The sequence below is a fragment of the Desarmillaria tabescens genome (genome assembly GCF_030435595.1).
Source record: "Desarmillaria tabescens strain CCBAS 213 chromosome Unknown EV420scaffold_34, whole genome shotgun sequence".
NCBI classification, from domain to species: Eukaryota; Fungi; Basidiomycota; class Agaricomycetes; order Agaricales; family Physalacriaceae; genus Desarmillaria; species Desarmillaria tabescens.
Genome location: NW_026848333.1, coordinates 503,656 through 520,024, shown reverse-complemented (window position 1 = coordinate 520,024; position 16,369 = coordinate 503,656). Strand labels below are relative to the sequence as shown.

General features: G+C 47.3%; 6 protein-coding genes across 6 annotated transcripts; all 6 read left to right on the top strand.

Annotated features, from left to right (window-relative positions):
• Positions 1 to 6,929: 6,929 nt before the first annotated feature.
• On the top strand, positions 6,930 to 7,754 carry EV420DRAFT_1646360 (uncharacterized protein; the record flags this gene model as incomplete). The annotated part of the gene is made up of 4 exons (XM_060477901.1): positions 6,930 to 7,085; positions 7,309 to 7,602; positions 7,654 to 7,691; positions 7,742 to 7,754. The coding sequence occupies 4 exons, from the start codon at positions 6,930 to 6,932 to the stop codon at positions 7,752 to 7,754; spliced, it is 501 nt and encodes a 166-aa protein (XP_060327607.1).
• A 1,043-nt stretch (positions 7,755 to 8,797) lies between these two features.
• Positions 8,798 to 9,705, top strand: EV420DRAFT_1646359 (uncharacterized protein; the record flags this gene model as incomplete). The annotated part of the gene is made up of 7 exons (XM_060477900.1): positions 8,798 to 8,814; positions 8,869 to 8,906; positions 8,959 to 9,018; positions 9,084 to 9,241; positions 9,305 to 9,371; positions 9,428 to 9,476; positions 9,528 to 9,705. The coding sequence occupies 7 exons, from the start codon at positions 8,798 to 8,800 to the stop codon at positions 9,703 to 9,705; spliced, it is 567 nt and encodes a 188-aa protein (XP_060327606.1).
• Positions 9,706 to 9,953: 248 nt separating this feature from the next.
• On the top strand, positions 9,954 to 10,511 carry EV420DRAFT_1646358 (uncharacterized protein; the record flags this gene model as incomplete). The annotated part of the gene is made up of 3 exons (XM_060477899.1): positions 9,954 to 10,072; positions 10,122 to 10,145; positions 10,196 to 10,511. The coding sequence occupies 3 exons, from the start codon at positions 9,954 to 9,956 to the stop codon at positions 10,509 to 10,511; spliced, it is 459 nt and encodes a 152-aa protein (XP_060327605.1).
• Positions 10,512 to 11,123: 612 nt separating this feature from the next.
• EV420DRAFT_1646357 (kinase-like domain-containing protein) lies at positions 11,124 to 12,292 on the top strand (the record flags this gene model as incomplete). Its single annotated transcript, XM_060477898.1, has 5 exons — positions 11,124 to 11,273; positions 11,327 to 11,506; positions 11,559 to 11,627; positions 11,681 to 11,881; positions 11,933 to 12,292. The coding sequence occupies 5 exons, from the start codon at positions 11,124 to 11,126 to the stop codon at positions 12,290 to 12,292; spliced, it is 960 nt and encodes a 319-aa protein (XP_060327604.1).
• A 704-nt stretch (positions 12,293 to 12,996) lies between these two features.
• Positions 12,997 to 13,298, top strand: EV420DRAFT_1561801 (uncharacterized protein; the record flags this gene model as incomplete). Its single annotated transcript, XM_060473874.1, has 1 exon — positions 12,997 to 13,298. A coding segment is annotated over exon 1 (202 nt), but the record flags the coding sequence as incomplete, so codon positions are not given.
• Positions 13,273 to 14,095, top strand: EV420DRAFT_1750272 (uncharacterized protein; the record flags this gene model as incomplete). Its single annotated transcript, XM_060480319.1, has 1 exon — positions 13,273 to 14,095. Exon 1 carries the CDS (start codon positions 13,370 to 13,372, stop codon positions 14,093 to 14,095), a length of 726 nt encoding a protein of 241 aa, XP_060327602.1. The 5' UTR covers positions 13,273 to 13,369.
• Positions 14,096 to 16,369: the final 2,274 nt, after the last annotated feature.

Genomic DNA, 16,369 nt, shown 5'->3' with positions numbered 1-16,369 from the left:
GGTGGGACCATTATGTGCATCTCCTATTTGTAATAAAAAGAACGTTTCAATCGAAGAAGTGCCCGATGAGGAAGACAACTACAGTTATCAACAAAGTCTTAAATCACGAGGGGAAGACCCGGTGATCCACACTGAGGAGTACCCGGAAGACTATGAGGTGACCGACTTAGAAGAAGAATACTACAACGACAAATGGGACAAAGGATGGCTCAAGCCACATAGCGTGGAATGGGTAAGAAGGAAGATGAGGCAGGAGAAAACTATGGACGGGAGACTCGCTACCCTCCGAATGTGGGTACATCCCCGACGACTCATTGAAGTAGACGAAGACCTCGTAGTGGACCTTCTCGGGTCCTCCAAGGAAACCTACCGACAACGAGAACAGTGCCTCCAGAACATGCAGGACCTGCGCGTACCCCCACAATACATACGAGGAGGAAAAGGAAGGAGCATCAACATTCGGGTACAACTCGAAACCCTGGACACCAGATTGGTACAAGCTGTCGACGCTCTAGTTGACAGTGGGTGCACCGGAAGCTGTATAAACCGAGCGTTTGTACAAGAACACCAAATGAACACGGTAAAACTGTCCAAAGCCCAGGCAGTATACAATGCAGACGGAAGCCGAAACAAGGGAGGAGACATAACCGAAATCGTAGAACTCCGAATGACCATAGGAGACCACCACGAGAAAATCGACTTAGCCATCGTAGACCTAGGAAATGTACCCCTATTCCTAGGGCATGACTGGCTCAAACGCCATAATCCCATCATCGACTGGAAAACAGGAGCTGTAACGCTAGCCAGGTGCGCCTGTCGCCAGATACCCTTTCGCCTTCCCGACGAAGATCCGGAGCAGCAATGGGGAACCGAGATAGAAGAGGGAGATACCATCCTTGTCATAGACTTTCAGGAAGCCTTACATGTACGAGCCATGGGGAGCAAAGCTAACGAATTAGCTGCCAAAGCAAACCAAGCCAAGGGGGCCAAGACATTTGAAGAAATAGTACCGGAACCATACCGGGAATTCTGAGACATCTTTGCCAAGGAAAACTTTGACGAACTGCCCCCTCGCAAACCCTGGGACCACGCCATTGAGCTGACCCCCAATGCTCAGGCCAGTCTAGACTGCAAGGTCTATCCTCTCAATCCGGCCGAGCAGGAAGAGCTGGATAAATTCCTAGACGAAAACCTAGAATCAGGAAGGATTAGGCCCTCCAAATCGCCCATGGCATCACCATTTTTCTTCGTCAAAAAGAAGGACGGAAAGCTTAGACCCGTACAGGATTACCGAAAGCTGAATGAGATGACCATCAAGAACCGATACCCCTTACCGCTCATCGGAGAATTGATGGATCAACTCAAGGACGCCAAATACTTCACGAAGCTGGACGTACGGTGGGGATATAACAATGTGCGGATCAAAGGAGGAGACAAGTGGAAGGCAGCCTTCCGAACCAATAGGGGACTGTTTGAACCCTTGGTGATGTTCTTCGGACTCACCAACTCTCCGGCCACATTCCAGTGGATGATGAACGACTTGTTCAAGGAGCAGATTGCACGAGGAGATGTCACCGTATACTTGGATGATATCTTAATCTGCACCAAAGACCAAGACAAGCATCAAACGGTGGTACGCGAGGTTCTAGCCATCCTACGCGCAAACAATTTATTCCTAAAAGCAGAAAAATGCGAGTTTGAGGTATTGGAAACCAAATACCTCGGAGTAGTCATCAGTCAAGGATTGATACGCATGGACCCCGTAAAGGTCAAGGGAATCACGGAATGGCCTCAGCCCACCAAAAAACGAGAACTGCAATCGTTTTTAGGCTTCACCAACTTCTATCGAAGATTTATCCGAGATTACAGCAAGCATGTACGACCCCTAACTCAACTCACGGGAAAAACGGAGTGGAAATGGGGAACAGCTCAGGAAAGCGTGTTCCAGGAAATCAAAAGGAAGCTAGCCGAGGAAGTGGTACTAGCTATACCCACGCGAATGGGCAAGTACCGTGTAGAAGCAGACGCAAGCGAGGGAGCGATAGGGGCGGTCCTATCACAAGAACAGGAAGGGAAATGGAGGCCAGTAGTGTTCCTATCCAAAGCCCTAACAGTTACGGAGTGGAATTATGAAATTTACGACAAAGAGCTCCTGGCGATCATGTTGGCCCTCGAGGATTGGAGACACTACTTAATGGGTGCCTATCAGGAATTTGAGATCTGGACGGATCATCAAAACCTGCAGTATTTCCGCAAACCCCAAAAGCTCAACCGAAGGCAAGCCTGATGGGTAACAGAATTAGCGGAATACCACTTTACGCTGCACCACAAACCAGGAACGGCCAACAAGAAAGCCGACCTATTATCCAGGAGAGCAGACCACGATCAAGGAGGGGAAGACAACAAGGAGATGATAATGCTCAAACCGGAAATGTTCAGAGCTTTAATCATGCCAGGAGAAGAGGAAATCCATAAGCGCATTCGAACAGCCCTGAGGGATCTTACCAAGTGGGACAAAGGGATCGAAGCATCCCTTCATCATCCCCGAGGAGTGACCCAAGAAGACGGCCTAATGCACTATGATGGACGGTTATACGTACCTCGAGACGCCAAGCTACGAGGAGAGCTCATCGCCATCCACCACGACCACATTACCGCCGGACATCCCGGGATAGAAAAAACCAAGGAACTCGTACAACGAGAATACTGGTGGCCGAAACTAAAAAGCAATGTAGAACGGTACGTGAAGGGTTGTGAAGCCTGCCAGCACACCAAGACAAGCACCCAACGTCGCTAGAGCGCCGCTACACCCACACGCTGTACCTTCTCGACCATGGGAACATATCACTGGTGGACATGATAGGCGAACTACCCGACTCAAACGGGTACAATGCCATCCTCATGATAGTGGATCGGTTCTCAAAGGAAGTCATTCCGGTACCATGTTCGACCGAGCTAACCTCAGCAGGATGGGCCAAAATCCTGCGAGACCACTGTATGGGCCAAGCATGGAATGCCTCAGAAGGTGATCTCGGATCGGGGACCCCAGTTTGTATCAAAATTCATGAAGGAGCTGTATGACATGCTACACATACAAGGAAACCCCTTCTACGGCCTATCATCCCCAAACCGATGGACAGACGGAACGGGCAAACCAGGAGATCGAAAAGTATCTCCGCATATTTATCAATCATCGACAGAATGACTGGAGCGAATGGCTACCTCTCGCAGCCTTCCAACACAACAACCGCAAACACTCTGCGACCGGTTATTCGCCGTTTGAAATCAACCATGGACAAAAACCACACCTAGCTCCGCTGACAATCAAAGAAGGCACCAACCCAGCCGCTAGAGAATTTGTGGCTGACATCCAAAAGATTCATGAACAAACGGCCAAAGCATTGGAGAAGGCAGCGGAAATCATGAAACGACAATACGACAAGCACCAACTACCGGCGGTGGAATATCAACCAGGGGACAAGGTATGGCTGGACTCCACAAACCTCAGCCTTCCTCGACCAATGAAGAAGCTGGGCGACAAACGAGTCAGGCCGTTCGAAGTGCTATCCAAGCATGGCGCTTCGGCATATAAATTACGCCTTCCTCCAGCTTGGAAAATCCACGATCGTTTCAATGAGAAACTCCTCACCCCATATCATTCGCCGGAGTTCCCAATCCAAGTACAGCCTTTGCCGCCACCACCGGACCTCATAGACGGACAGGAACAATATGAAGTGGAAGAAATTGTGGACAGAAGAGAAAGGGTGAGAGGAAGGGGAAGAAGGCGCGGCACCGGAATCGAATACCTCGTCAAGTGGAAAGGATACCCAAGGGAGGAAAATTCTTGGGTAGATGAACAAGACCTAGACAACGCAAGAGACGCTATCGAGGACTTCGAACAGGTCTCATTTATCACTCGACCTCCAGCGGAGTGGTGGGAAAACGAAGACGAATCCGACTCTTGGTCCGAACATGAATTGGTAACCGAGTCAGAAATGGACCACCCCTTGGTACAGGCAATTCAAGAATACCTGATAAAACCAAATGCGCCCTCTCTTGTAGGAGCCTATCTTCCGAAACCAAGTTATGTCGCAGTCGGGACGACTGCCTTAACAGGGGGGTAATATTACGATTTCATGCTTTATCTTATCTTATCGTCTTCATCGTAATCCTGCTATGCTAGTTCTCCGGACTTGATCGCATTCACCATGTGGGTCTCATGTGTTTAACACACCGTTGCAGACACTTGTAGTATATTTAGCATGACCCAAACTGTATTTAAGTAGCCCGACTGCAGGTCTTAAACCTCAGTCTCGAACTAAAGTTTATTCACCCGATAACTTAGTCTGAACTCACTCTCGCTCAACTAAGCGATAGCTCCCTTAACGCAAACCTGCGGACAACACAAAGCGCCTGACCGAAGTGCGAGTCACGCTTAGTTGTTTGATCTTGTTTGTGAAATCGGTCGCTAACACTGTGGTACAGAAGTAATGCTGTGGTAGAGAAGGTATTGACAGTACCTGCTTTAGAATTGTTATTGAGCTGCAAATGAAAGATGGCAGTGACTAGCGCAACCACATGTCTATGCTCGGCATCCCCCGGTGGACCATGCTGTGTAATACTACCTACCTACATTGTATTATATATTGTATCATTGCCTGAATCTTTCTCTACACTGCTGCAACAACAAAAGTGTCATACACCACCACTAAGCGATCATCGATGTAAGAACAGGCTGCAAGAGAGTACTTTACGACAACGCGGTACACAAGTGGCGCTCTGGTAGTGAAAAGCTTGCGCATTGATATGCTAGCCAGTTCGTGCAGTAGAGACCGCAATTGCTGGGAAATATGTCGTCTAGGGACATATAGATGTTGGCTTTTAGCCTCATCATTCTGCACTTCAAAACATGGATTTATCCTGTTGACTAATCGAACAAGCAAAGTAGCTAGGATAATCTCGACTTTAGTTTCACCACATTCCTCCAATCTGAGAGGATTTAGTGAGCTATCAAGAGAACAGTGCAGAAGCCTCACCTTGATCACAGGGTGATGGATGTATCTCAAAGTCTACAGGGGTGGGCATCAAAGCACCTGCACTCAATAGTTCAAGAGTGGTTTTGGTATTTTTACTGGGGACGTACGCACCATCAAGCTTATCCTGAAAGAAGTTCCCCTCACTGGTATCTCTGGCTTCTTGTTCAAGCATACTGGAAAAATTGACATTCAGTGTCAAAACGGACTGGTTAGCACCCAACGAGATTGAAAATATATCCAGTCAAGTGAGATCGTTCCAAGTCTTGTATTTGAAGCCTAAATCAAACGCTCTGTTACATATTCCTGAAGCTGGAGTAAAGATTTTGTAGGAGAGAAAAGGGCATAGGACATACCGCCTAACTATATCCTTCCGCAGCTGCCTCCTCCAATAATATTGGGTGTATATGTGATAATTTGAGTGTATGACACTCGACCGGTTCCTATGTCGACATAAGTAGCCTACGAGATATGAGGCGGCCTATATCTCGTTTAGAGGTATCCATATCCTCGAGCAGACATGAGCAACGCATCTGAATTTGGTTCAAACGATCGATGGTGTGGCAATCAGGAACCAGGAGAGCATACAACATCGCATGAATTCAAGCGATAGGGGACAGTGGCAGTTTTGATTAGATCGGATCAATAACGGCCAATGTTCGATAAGGTGGCCTATAGATCAACATAAGACCTTTTGAGCGCTTCCCTAATTGTAAGATAGAAGTACTGAGATATCCCAAAGAAACTGCAAATGCTCGGTGCGCAGACCACCATGAAGCGTGCGCTGATAGTCGCGTCACATCAAGACAGGCCTAGGACGTCGTATACAGCCCAATAATAATTCACTGCCTCGACTTGGCATCTTCTGCATATCTATGTCCTCTCACAGAGGTACTGGGGTGCAAGCCAATGCGCAACAAGGGATTTTCCAGAGCTTTCAAGAGCCCTGGACACTGACATAAATGACTCCCCAAACCAATGACATATAAACATAGAGATAGACAGCAATTCGGCAGTGTAGTGCTGGGGCTTCTCTGGTTTGACGTTCAGTGATGGGGAGGAAAGACTAGTAATGGACCTAATTTCCACTCACCCCGCTCAGCGGGGCGAGGTGAGATTTGGTTGTCTGTCCGTCATGATCGATATAAACTTAGTTTGGTGTAGGTGCTCTCCCAATGACGCTCCACTGGCTCTGACAAAAACAGCACTGGAGGACTGCAGAAGTATGGCTAACTCACTTCACTGTGGGGTCATATGCACCAGGCCAGGTGAAAAGGGCAACAAGAGAGAATAATGTAATACAGGGGTAGGGAGCGAAGGCAAGAGAACTAGTCAGGGTTCCCAAAAAGGCAGTTGAACGTCTCTACTGAATCGGACCGGTCTACCGCACCTATCCTTTTGCCTGCCATTACCCTCATGATGTTCACAGAGCACCCTTGGCGCATACATCCAGGTCAGCGAAAGAAGACTTGTATTGGTTTGGAGACTTGATGCAGCTCAACAGTAACTGCAACCATGCCTTGGCGACATTAATTTGTTGTGGACCAGACTTATCAGCAACAACTGGCTCTCGTGACGTCGCATCTCTGATCTACTTGCAAGAAGAGAAGATTTACATCACGTATTGGTCTTTACGTGTCGCAGAACATGTTGGTTGATGATTGGGGGCATGTGAAGGCAGCAGGTCTATGTGGAGAGTGAATACTATGCCACCTCAGCAAGGTCTCTCGCTTGTGAGTGACTGTCTTCTCAAATGCGCTGTTTTTAGCACCTGGTTAATTCTGACTAGCACAAAGCACCAGTGCCAGCTGAACACTCTAATCGGAGCCTAAACTCTGAGCTAGTCATCAGCATGGCTTCCTAACGTGTTGCATAGATTCCCTCACCACAATCTCAATGTCCCCAAACTACGCTTCCAGGATCTGTGGCGAAACTACCGGGAAGGAAAAGGCAGCACTCCCGCCGGAGGAGGAGGAGGATGGCAAGGCCGTTGAAGGCCTACCTGAGGACTACGAAAGTTGGAGAGGACTAGACCACAACGTGTACGCAATGGTCTGGAGCAAATTCAATGAGTTTTTCTCTGAGCATGGATATTGACTATGGGATGAAAGTATCGGGAGGAACCTTTACACGGATCTGGAAGATGAGCCCATAACATGCAATGGATTCAAATTCCTGAACCCGCCATCTATCAAAAATACTCTTCTACACCAATTCAGAGCTTTCATATGTCCCAACCTAATTCCGGCGTATGTACATGCTGATTTCCTTGTAGAATGGTCTCATGAATGCATGTTATTGTTCTCGAGGTGGCGATAAACTCGTTCGAATTATGGTTCACAAAAACGTGGGCCAAAATGACCTGGATATCATGAGATCACTATCAAGGTCTCGGCATATCTTTGCTGAGAACAATCATATTTTACCTCTTCTTGACGAGCGTCATTTTGGCAACATTGTATTCGGAGTCTTCCCCTTGCTGAAGGGACCTAATCTGTCTGGGGCAATGCATCGTGGTTCCCTGAATTCAGCTAACAATATAATGCATTTGCTCCTCCAAGCTTTTGAGGTAAAGCATTATCATCTTCTTTCGCAGCTTTCTTTGACCAATCATGGACAGGGCATTGCGTATCTGCACAAAACGGCATTGCCCATCGAGTACGTTGTAGCTGTTCAGTATGCTTTTCCAACTGGCTAATCACCAACAGGACCTCTTTCTAACGAATTTCATTATGGAATGGTACCCCCAACATCACAATTACAAGGTATTCACCTGACCGCAGGGTGTATATCATCGATTTCGAGACAGTCATACAGTTCTCGAACAACAAAACTCGAACCGGCTCACCAGTACCTTCCCTGTACCAGACTGAAACTGGTACGAGCACCCTTTGGCTCCAGAACTCGAAATACCTGATGCGGTGTACTGTCTGTTTCAATTGGACGTGTGACAGATTATTCTGCGGTTCAGGGTGAGGGCTTTTGAGGAGCTTCACGTTACTATCACCATGCTGAGTAAGTCTCTCACAACCTCAAAGAAGGGGCTTCTTCAGGTGCAGCCCAAAACGCCAAACACACACACAATATGACATTTCGATAATCAACTCGTATATAATCATAGAAATCGGCCTAACGCTACCCAGTTCCACATGCTTTGGCTCTGAACGTCGCATCATTGACAAGGCCTACTGGAATCAGAAACCTATTTTTTGAGCGTTTTATATTTTTCAACATGGAGAAAGAAAAGATCGGTTCAAGTTGTTGGTGGCGCAATTACTGATGATCCTCTGGGGGAGTGTCATTGTTCTCAGCGGGGAAGGCATACTGGAGCATGGTCCTCTTCCCATTATCGGTCTTGGTGACAGTGGTGGGCTGCACAAGCTTGATAACAGAGCTTGAAGCTCTCTGAGAGCCGTCATTGCGGATGATCTCATGAGAGAAGCTTTTGCTCTGGCTCAGCCCGTCAAATACCACGGTGCCTCCAGGGGAGTTGAGGTAATAGTTTGTGGACAATCCCTACGAATGACAGCTGGAGTGTAACGAACGTTTAGAAATGGGAAAGACTTACCCAATAGTAGTGGCCGTTGAATAAGATGCATTAGCTTGAGAAGGACTGTTAACTGTAGGCATAGATTCAGGGCAAGTCATAGCAAGAAAAACTCCTAGTCGGACCGGTCAGATGGCTGGACTCGCTCCAGCCTCATTCTGGCCAAAAGGAGGCGCTTATTGGCAGTGACATCTTTCCCTCTCACCATCATCGGGCCATGTCCCAAGTGAAGCTGTGAGTCTGCTCCATCACGATGGCGCCATGAACCTTGCTCATTCCTACGTGTAGCATCCTTCGACAGCCTCCATACATCGAATTTGTCCATGGTCAGCCGCCATTCTCAGTGTTTGCCAGCATCGCATCTCATTGTTTTCCTAGGATACCCCAGCATTCCTTCGGGAGGTATAGACAGACCACTTGCTGCAGTAAAAGGCATGGGTATCCTGCGAACTTTGCTACCGGAACTACCGCATTGACAATGGGATATAGGCTATCAAGGTCAGAGTCGGACCTCAGGGAGTCAAAGCAAAGTGGCTCCGCATGGAGCTGCGCAAAGTCGAGCGGGATACCGATGACAGGAGAAAATACGTTTTTTGATTATGTTGGGCCCAGTCTGGTCAATGTCTGGACAACACCAGAGGAGTGGGAGGTATTGAAGTCGGTGCGTTGAACAAATCCAATCTTGTTGTTACATTTCTTGCTTATTGGCACAATCTACTTGCAGTCAGACTTCCCATTCAATATTCGCATACCCGAGGCCATTCCGCCGACACTCACCTTAGAGGGGCATGGTGAGCACCAGTTATACTGCGCTTCTAAGTGGGCATTACTGACCTCGTTGCACAAGTGGGTATCAAGTACGAACTCATTGCCAGCTTGTGTACGAAAGGTGAACGGTATGTGTGCTGTGTCATGGCTGTCCGCATGTCTTTCTCAGCTTCCTATAGTGGCTTCTTACACAAAATAAAGTCAAACGTTGTGTTGACCCAAAACGAAATCGTCATCGACAAGCATGATCTGCACTCTATGTGGCCAGTGTACTGCCAGACTGATGTGCAGCGAGTTGAGCTCGATGGTTGTCTCTTTGACCGTCGAGCGTCATCAAACCTGCTATGGCCCCGGTGACCATGTTGCTGTATTCGCCACAGTCAGATCCGATAACCTTCAGACTGTGATACTTCGTGGCTTCGAGCTATCTATTCATGAATCGAGAACATTTCAGTGCTGGAGCATTCACCAGGGGCCAACAAACTATGCCAGTAACACGAGTTGGCAATATCCTTGAAAACAAGTTTGCTGTCAATATGACTCTTATGGGGGGAATGCAGCACAAAGCAGAACTATCATCTACGATTTCTCCGAGTCATACAACGATGACCCTTAATTCTGCCAGGCATATCAATATCAATTATGTTTTGCATGTCAAAGCCATCATGGGCACAGGACATCTTCTGGTGATGGATCTTCCCGTCATCATGTCTAACTGGCCGAGGTTCGTCCATTGCAACTTTTCATTTCATTAGCTGATATACGGAGTGAAGAAATGTTTCTCAGGAAGCTATACGGTATGCAGAATGCCATCAATGTCTATATAATATGCCTAATTAGCTTATAGACATATTGGACCCGCACCTGGTCTGTCCCTCTTGGCTCCACACTCTGTTTTCACTTCTGTAGAACCATCACCTGTGACGCGCCATCAACCCACTCAATCACAGAGCTATGATGGTCGACCTTCTCAGCCAGACACAGTGTCCGTCAAATCACCCGTGGCAAGTACTTTTGCTTCATCAGCCCAGCCTCGAATGAATGGATACACAAATATGAAAACGGACGATTTTGGCTATGGTGTTGGCTACGGGCATAAAACCACACCCTCAAATTCCAATAGCATTGAGGGTGAGCAAAAGGAAAGGGAAACAGGAGCATGACGGCCTGGGTCTTAAATTTACTGATACGTTGCCTAGCCAGAATCTGGAAGAGATGAATCTGTCCCCAACACATGGAATCCAATTCGAGAATGACAAACGAAACCTTGAACTACTCCTAAGCATGTGGAACGACACCAACCAGAATAACACGACAGAATCGTTGTTGCTCCTTGAGGAATTGTCACCTCCCGGCGTGCTGCATGGACTTTCAGATGAATATCAAGACAACAAGGCGAGTACATATGTATTCCACTACTTTTTTAACACCTGAAGGAAAGACAGGCTATCGTGGATGCACTTTCGGAGTCGCTTAGTTTTGTACCTGTCCATGGTCTAGACATCAGCATAGGCAACGTAGTGAAGCGAGTTAACGAGGCACTTTCGAAATTGAATATAAACAATCAGCTACTAGATTTATCACCCGAGGAAGCACAATGCACTCTAGACTTCCTTCAGGACATACACCATAGCTTATTTCTGTCAAGTCTCTCGTTTTTAATCGCTGTTCATCAGCTTCTAGACATACCTGGTCTCCCAATGATATCCAAAAGCACACTTTTCCAGTCATGCCTCAAACTATCATGCATTCACGATTGCATTCCTCAGTGTCTCATGCTTCGAGACTTCAAAAAGACGGAAGCCTATCCCTTTGCTCAAGGATCCTTTGGTGAAGTATGGAAGGGAGAAGTCGATGGAACGCAGGTCGCTATCAAACGAGCGAGGATATTCACAAGTGACAGTAACATTGAGAAAGTCCTACGGGTATGTTATTGCTTCTTTTAACTTAAACTAACTTAACAGCACTTGTTTTCCAGAAAATACGACGAGAAGCCATCATCTGGACTCAACTTTGTGATCATCCCAATGTCCTACCCTTCTATGGCATCTATCATGATTTTGCCCCTTCTTCCTACTGCCTCGTATCGCCATTCATGCCTAGTGGATCCCTCCATCAATATATGAATAACACCAGCCATCCCGATCAGCACAAACTCGTAAGAATTGACTTATCCAATGACTCCTTGAATAAGTCTGATAAATACGTAGGCCCTAGATGTTACCCATGGCATGAACTACCTCCACAAACTTCTCATCATTCACGGTGATCTCAAAGGGGTGCGTCACAAAACCTTTTTTTAATTATCAGCATTTCGCTTAACGAAAACAAGGATAACATACTGATCACCAACGATCATAGAGCAGTCATCGCGGATTTCGGTTTATCCTTTGTAATGGGTGTTACAACCTTCACGACTTCATCTTCACCACATAAGGGTGGCACCTTAAGGTGGCAAGCTCCAGAAGTCCTCAACGCTAGTCCCAACAGCCTCCTAGCAGACGTATATTCACTCACATGTGTGTACTTTGAGGTGCGTGTTCCTCCACGACTTGCTCCCGATGATCTCTGAATCCTGCACAAGATATTCAACAGGACGATACCCTGGGAGAACATCAAGGATGTTGCCATCATCGTGAATGTCAGTGTCAAGAAGGAGCACCCTGGGCATCCGAGATACCTTGTGTCAACTGCTTGGCATGCAGAGTTGTGGTGGGATCTCATGACAAGATGCTGGGCCTATGATCCTTCGCATCGACCCACTCTGCCTGAAATCATGGCTGATCTCTGTGTGATGCAGGATATGCCAATGATGATGGAGACACAGTCACGGTGGGATAAGTCTACCACAATACGGCTACGCAACCCATTAATCCGAGGGGAATTGGTTGTTCCTTCGGGCCTTCCTCGGTTTTTGAACTTGGAGGGATTGTCGGATGGTTAAGATGGATATGGACACTCGCACACAATACCCGCCAGGGAATTTCCTCTCAACTGGACCTTGGAGCTTTGCAACGATGAAACAGGAAGAACGAGAGGGTGGTAGATGCTCTGACATCGGACTGATGGGAGACAGAGAGCGGATGGACCATATTTAGTTGAGGATGATACTGTCAAATGGTTAGGCCTTGCCGGAATGCTAATATCTGCTCTGTGGTATATGGTAAATTGCAATGTGTTTATTCATCATTGGAGTGGCAAAGGTTGGCCGGATCGATCCGCAGGGAGCCAACAACACAGCTACTCTGTCCTCTTCCGTCTTTCATCTTTTATACTTCTTCCGGCGGTAAGAACGCATAACCATAGCCCTAGTGTATGTCCTCAAGCCTGGATTCCTTCATCTTCTCACTACTTGAATATTAGCTCACCTGGACCCCTCCATTCATAACATATCCGGTCACCATTTGGTCCTCATACTGGGACTTGAACACAGGTAAAACTTTGTACTATTCCTTAAGTTTTATTCTAACTATACCAAGTTTGAGACCCGGATGGAACCCTATATTCTACTTTGCAACAATTGTGGCAGATGCTTTGGTAGTCAAGCACCCTGCACCTTGCCTCTCGATACTGCCGCATATTTACGCTACGAGAAATAAATCGACGAAAAGGAAACGCAATTTTATTCAAAAGTTATCATCGATCTACCAAAAAAGATATCAGAATATGGGGCAGAGATATCTCGATTGAATACCACTCTAGAGCAACTCAAAACCAGTCGCTACTCCCTTGTGAGGTGTATGGACAAATTCAAATCCCTTTTGTCCCCGGTCCGCAGGCTTCCTCATGATGTACTCCAGGATATATTTGAACTCGTCTGTACTTCTGTATCCTACGACACCTTTCTTTCTCGTGATGACCTACCACTGGTATCCACCACGCCTTTCTATCTCTCCTCTGTCTGCGCCTACTGGCATAATGTCTGCCTATCATCACCCCTGATCTAGACATCCATATCGGCCAGCATTGACTGTAGAGGCGCCTCCCTGAAATTTCCCTATGTTGCCAAATTATTCAAACAATGCTCTTGCACGCATGCCTTCTGAATTTCCAGATGTCCGTGGAGATCGGGGAGATCGCAAAAGGACTCAATCACTATGAGATCAGACGGAGATTGCAATATGCTCTGAAATTGCTCCTGTATTCCCCCGATGCTCTGAATCTGCAACAGGTGAAGCATATCGGTATCGATTCCCGGACCGTCCGCTTGTTGGATATCTTACGAAATGATATCCATCTTGAATTCCCAAAACTAGAGCACTTTGAGTTCTCAGGAGATATAGAATTCACAGCCGGCCATTTAGTCAAGCTGTTCGAATACGCTCCGAAATTGCACAGCGTCGCACTTAACACCATCCACGGCACTTTTTTCTCTTTACCGTCAGGACAAATTACCACCATCCATTTTGCGAATACATTTTCGTTAGTTTATCCATCTCGGTTCTACAACTTTCCCAATGCGACGACTGCTACCTTCGAAGGGTGGCCCGATGTGTTCTTTGGACTTTCCCCAATTCCCTTCCGGAGGCTTGTTCTCAGAGATAACCTCCCGAAATTTCATCGGATGGGGTCGATGTCCCAGCTGACATCTTTGGAGCTTGTTGATATACAATGTGTGTCCAACGAGTCCACGAGTAGACAGGATACAGTCTACCAACTATCAAGATATCTCTTGAAATCTCCCCTCCTCATGGAGCTCATATTGACCACAGTCACTATCGGTCCTCCGAGGCGCTTTGTCAACTGAGACGGTTATCTATCGTGGAGCAGATTGGTGCAGACATTAAACTCATTTCTCCCCACTTCATCAAAAAACTTGATGGTCCGGGGGTGCTACTGGAGCTAGAGCATCTGCAGCTTGTCTGGTCCGGTGAGATTGATGAGGGTGCGGTCTTGGATATGTTGGAAAAAAGATCATTGAAGTCTGTTGTTATAGGGGTTCGGAATGGAGGCGAGCTTAGACCAGATACCTTAGCTCGCGTTGACGCCCTTCGAAACTGTAGTACAGAAATAAGGCTGTGGTAGAGAAGGTATTGGCGGTACCTGCTTTAGAATTGTTATTGAGCTGCAAATGAAAGACGGCAGCGACTAGCGCAACCAAGTTGTATTGTATATCGCATCGTCGACCTGAATCTTTCTCTACACTGCTGCAAAAAAAAATTGTTATGTACCACCAACAAGCGATCATCGAAAACGCTCTGTTACATATTCCTGAAGCTGAAGTAAGGATTTTGTGGGAGAGAAAAGGGAGTAGGACATATCACCTAACAATATCCTGCCGCGGGTGCCTCCTCCAATAATATTGGGTGTGTATGCCACAATTTGGGCTTATTACACTCGACCAGTTCCTATGGTTAGGATTCGACCAATAATTAGTAAAGGCCTATGTTTGGTGTGTTGGTGTTGGTGTTGGTGTTGGTACCGGCACAAGGTCCCAATCAGGAACGGCCGGGTCCACAGCCCTGACATGGCAAGCCATGCGCCGTGGCCATGAAGGCTCGTACCGTTTTGATCGCACGGTTGCGTACGTCTCGCGGAGTAGAGACTCTTCATGGGGTACAATAAAGAACAGGAGTGAAGCGTAATGGTTCCTAAATCATGGATAATTCCTTCAAACAAGACTTCTCGAGTTATCCACGTCTTGAACGCCCCGAAAGTTATGGGAGACATCGAGAGATATGGGCCCCATTAGTACCAACGTTGTAAGCACTGGCAGATTTGGCGGCAATGCATGAAGAAAACAAAAATGCAAGGCAGACTTTATGCAATATCCAAAAGAGTAAGTGAGACAGATATGAGACATACGCACGGACCACAAAGAAACGGACAGAGTGCATCATGACGATACCACAGACTTGGAGTGACAAGATATGGGCAAGGGAAGGGGAAGGGAAGATAACATTCGGGAAGGAAACGCAGGCATCAGGCGAACATGACCGACGAAGCACACCATTTCACCGAAAAGCGCGCCTGTACAGCAGAGCTCAAGCCTTAGCCTATGGAAACCAACGAACGCAGGTGTCGAACAACCACACACAACCAAGCGTACCATTTGCATAACAAACAGCGTGCCTGTAGTGGTGCTCGAGCCTATGACAGCGACACAATGCAGGTGTTGGGCAATGGTGAGGAAACAAGCACACCATTATGACTAGAAAAGGTGTGCTTGTACCAGCGCCCGAGCCTATGAACACCACGAAACGCAGGTACCAGGAAATCGCAAATGATCAAGCCTACCGTTTGGATGACAAACAGTGTGCCTGTAGCGATGCCCGACCTATGACAGCGACAAAACGCAAGCATCTGGCAACCGCGAGGAGCCAAGGACGCCATTTCGACAGGAAACAGCGAGCCTATAGCAGCGCCAGAGCCTATGAAACCAGAAACATGGTGGTATTTGGTATCATGGAGGTGTTTGGTAGTGAGGCCATGGTGTCCTAAAAATAGAAACGAAAACTTTTGAGCGCGTCCTGAATTGTAAGATGAGCATTAACGCACCAAGATATCCCAAAGAAACCACATAAATTCAGCGCAAAGACCACCACAAAGCGTGCGCTGATAATCGCGTCGCGTCAAGACGGGCCTGGAACGTCGTATACAGCCCACAATTACAGCCTAGTAGCAATTCAGTGGTGGGAAGGAAGAAAGACTACAGTAATTGACCGAATTTCCATTCACCCTGGTGAGCAGGGTGAGATGAGATTGTCGGCGATCGATATGAATTTGCTCGTGTAGATGCTTGCATAAGTGAAGATATCTTGGTCGGTCCCATCATCGGAGAGAGCCTACAGCGGCTTGCACCTCTCCCGACGACATTCCGCTGGCTCTGACAATGACAGCACAGGAGAGTGCAGAGATGCGGCTATCTCACCTCATTTTGGGGTTCGCATGTACCAGGCTGGTGAAAGGGATAAGCAAAGGCAAGAGAACCGGTCAGGGTTCCCAAAAAGGCAGTTGAACGTCTTCACCGACTCGGACCGGTCTACCGCACCTATCCTTATGCCCGCCATTACCTTCACGA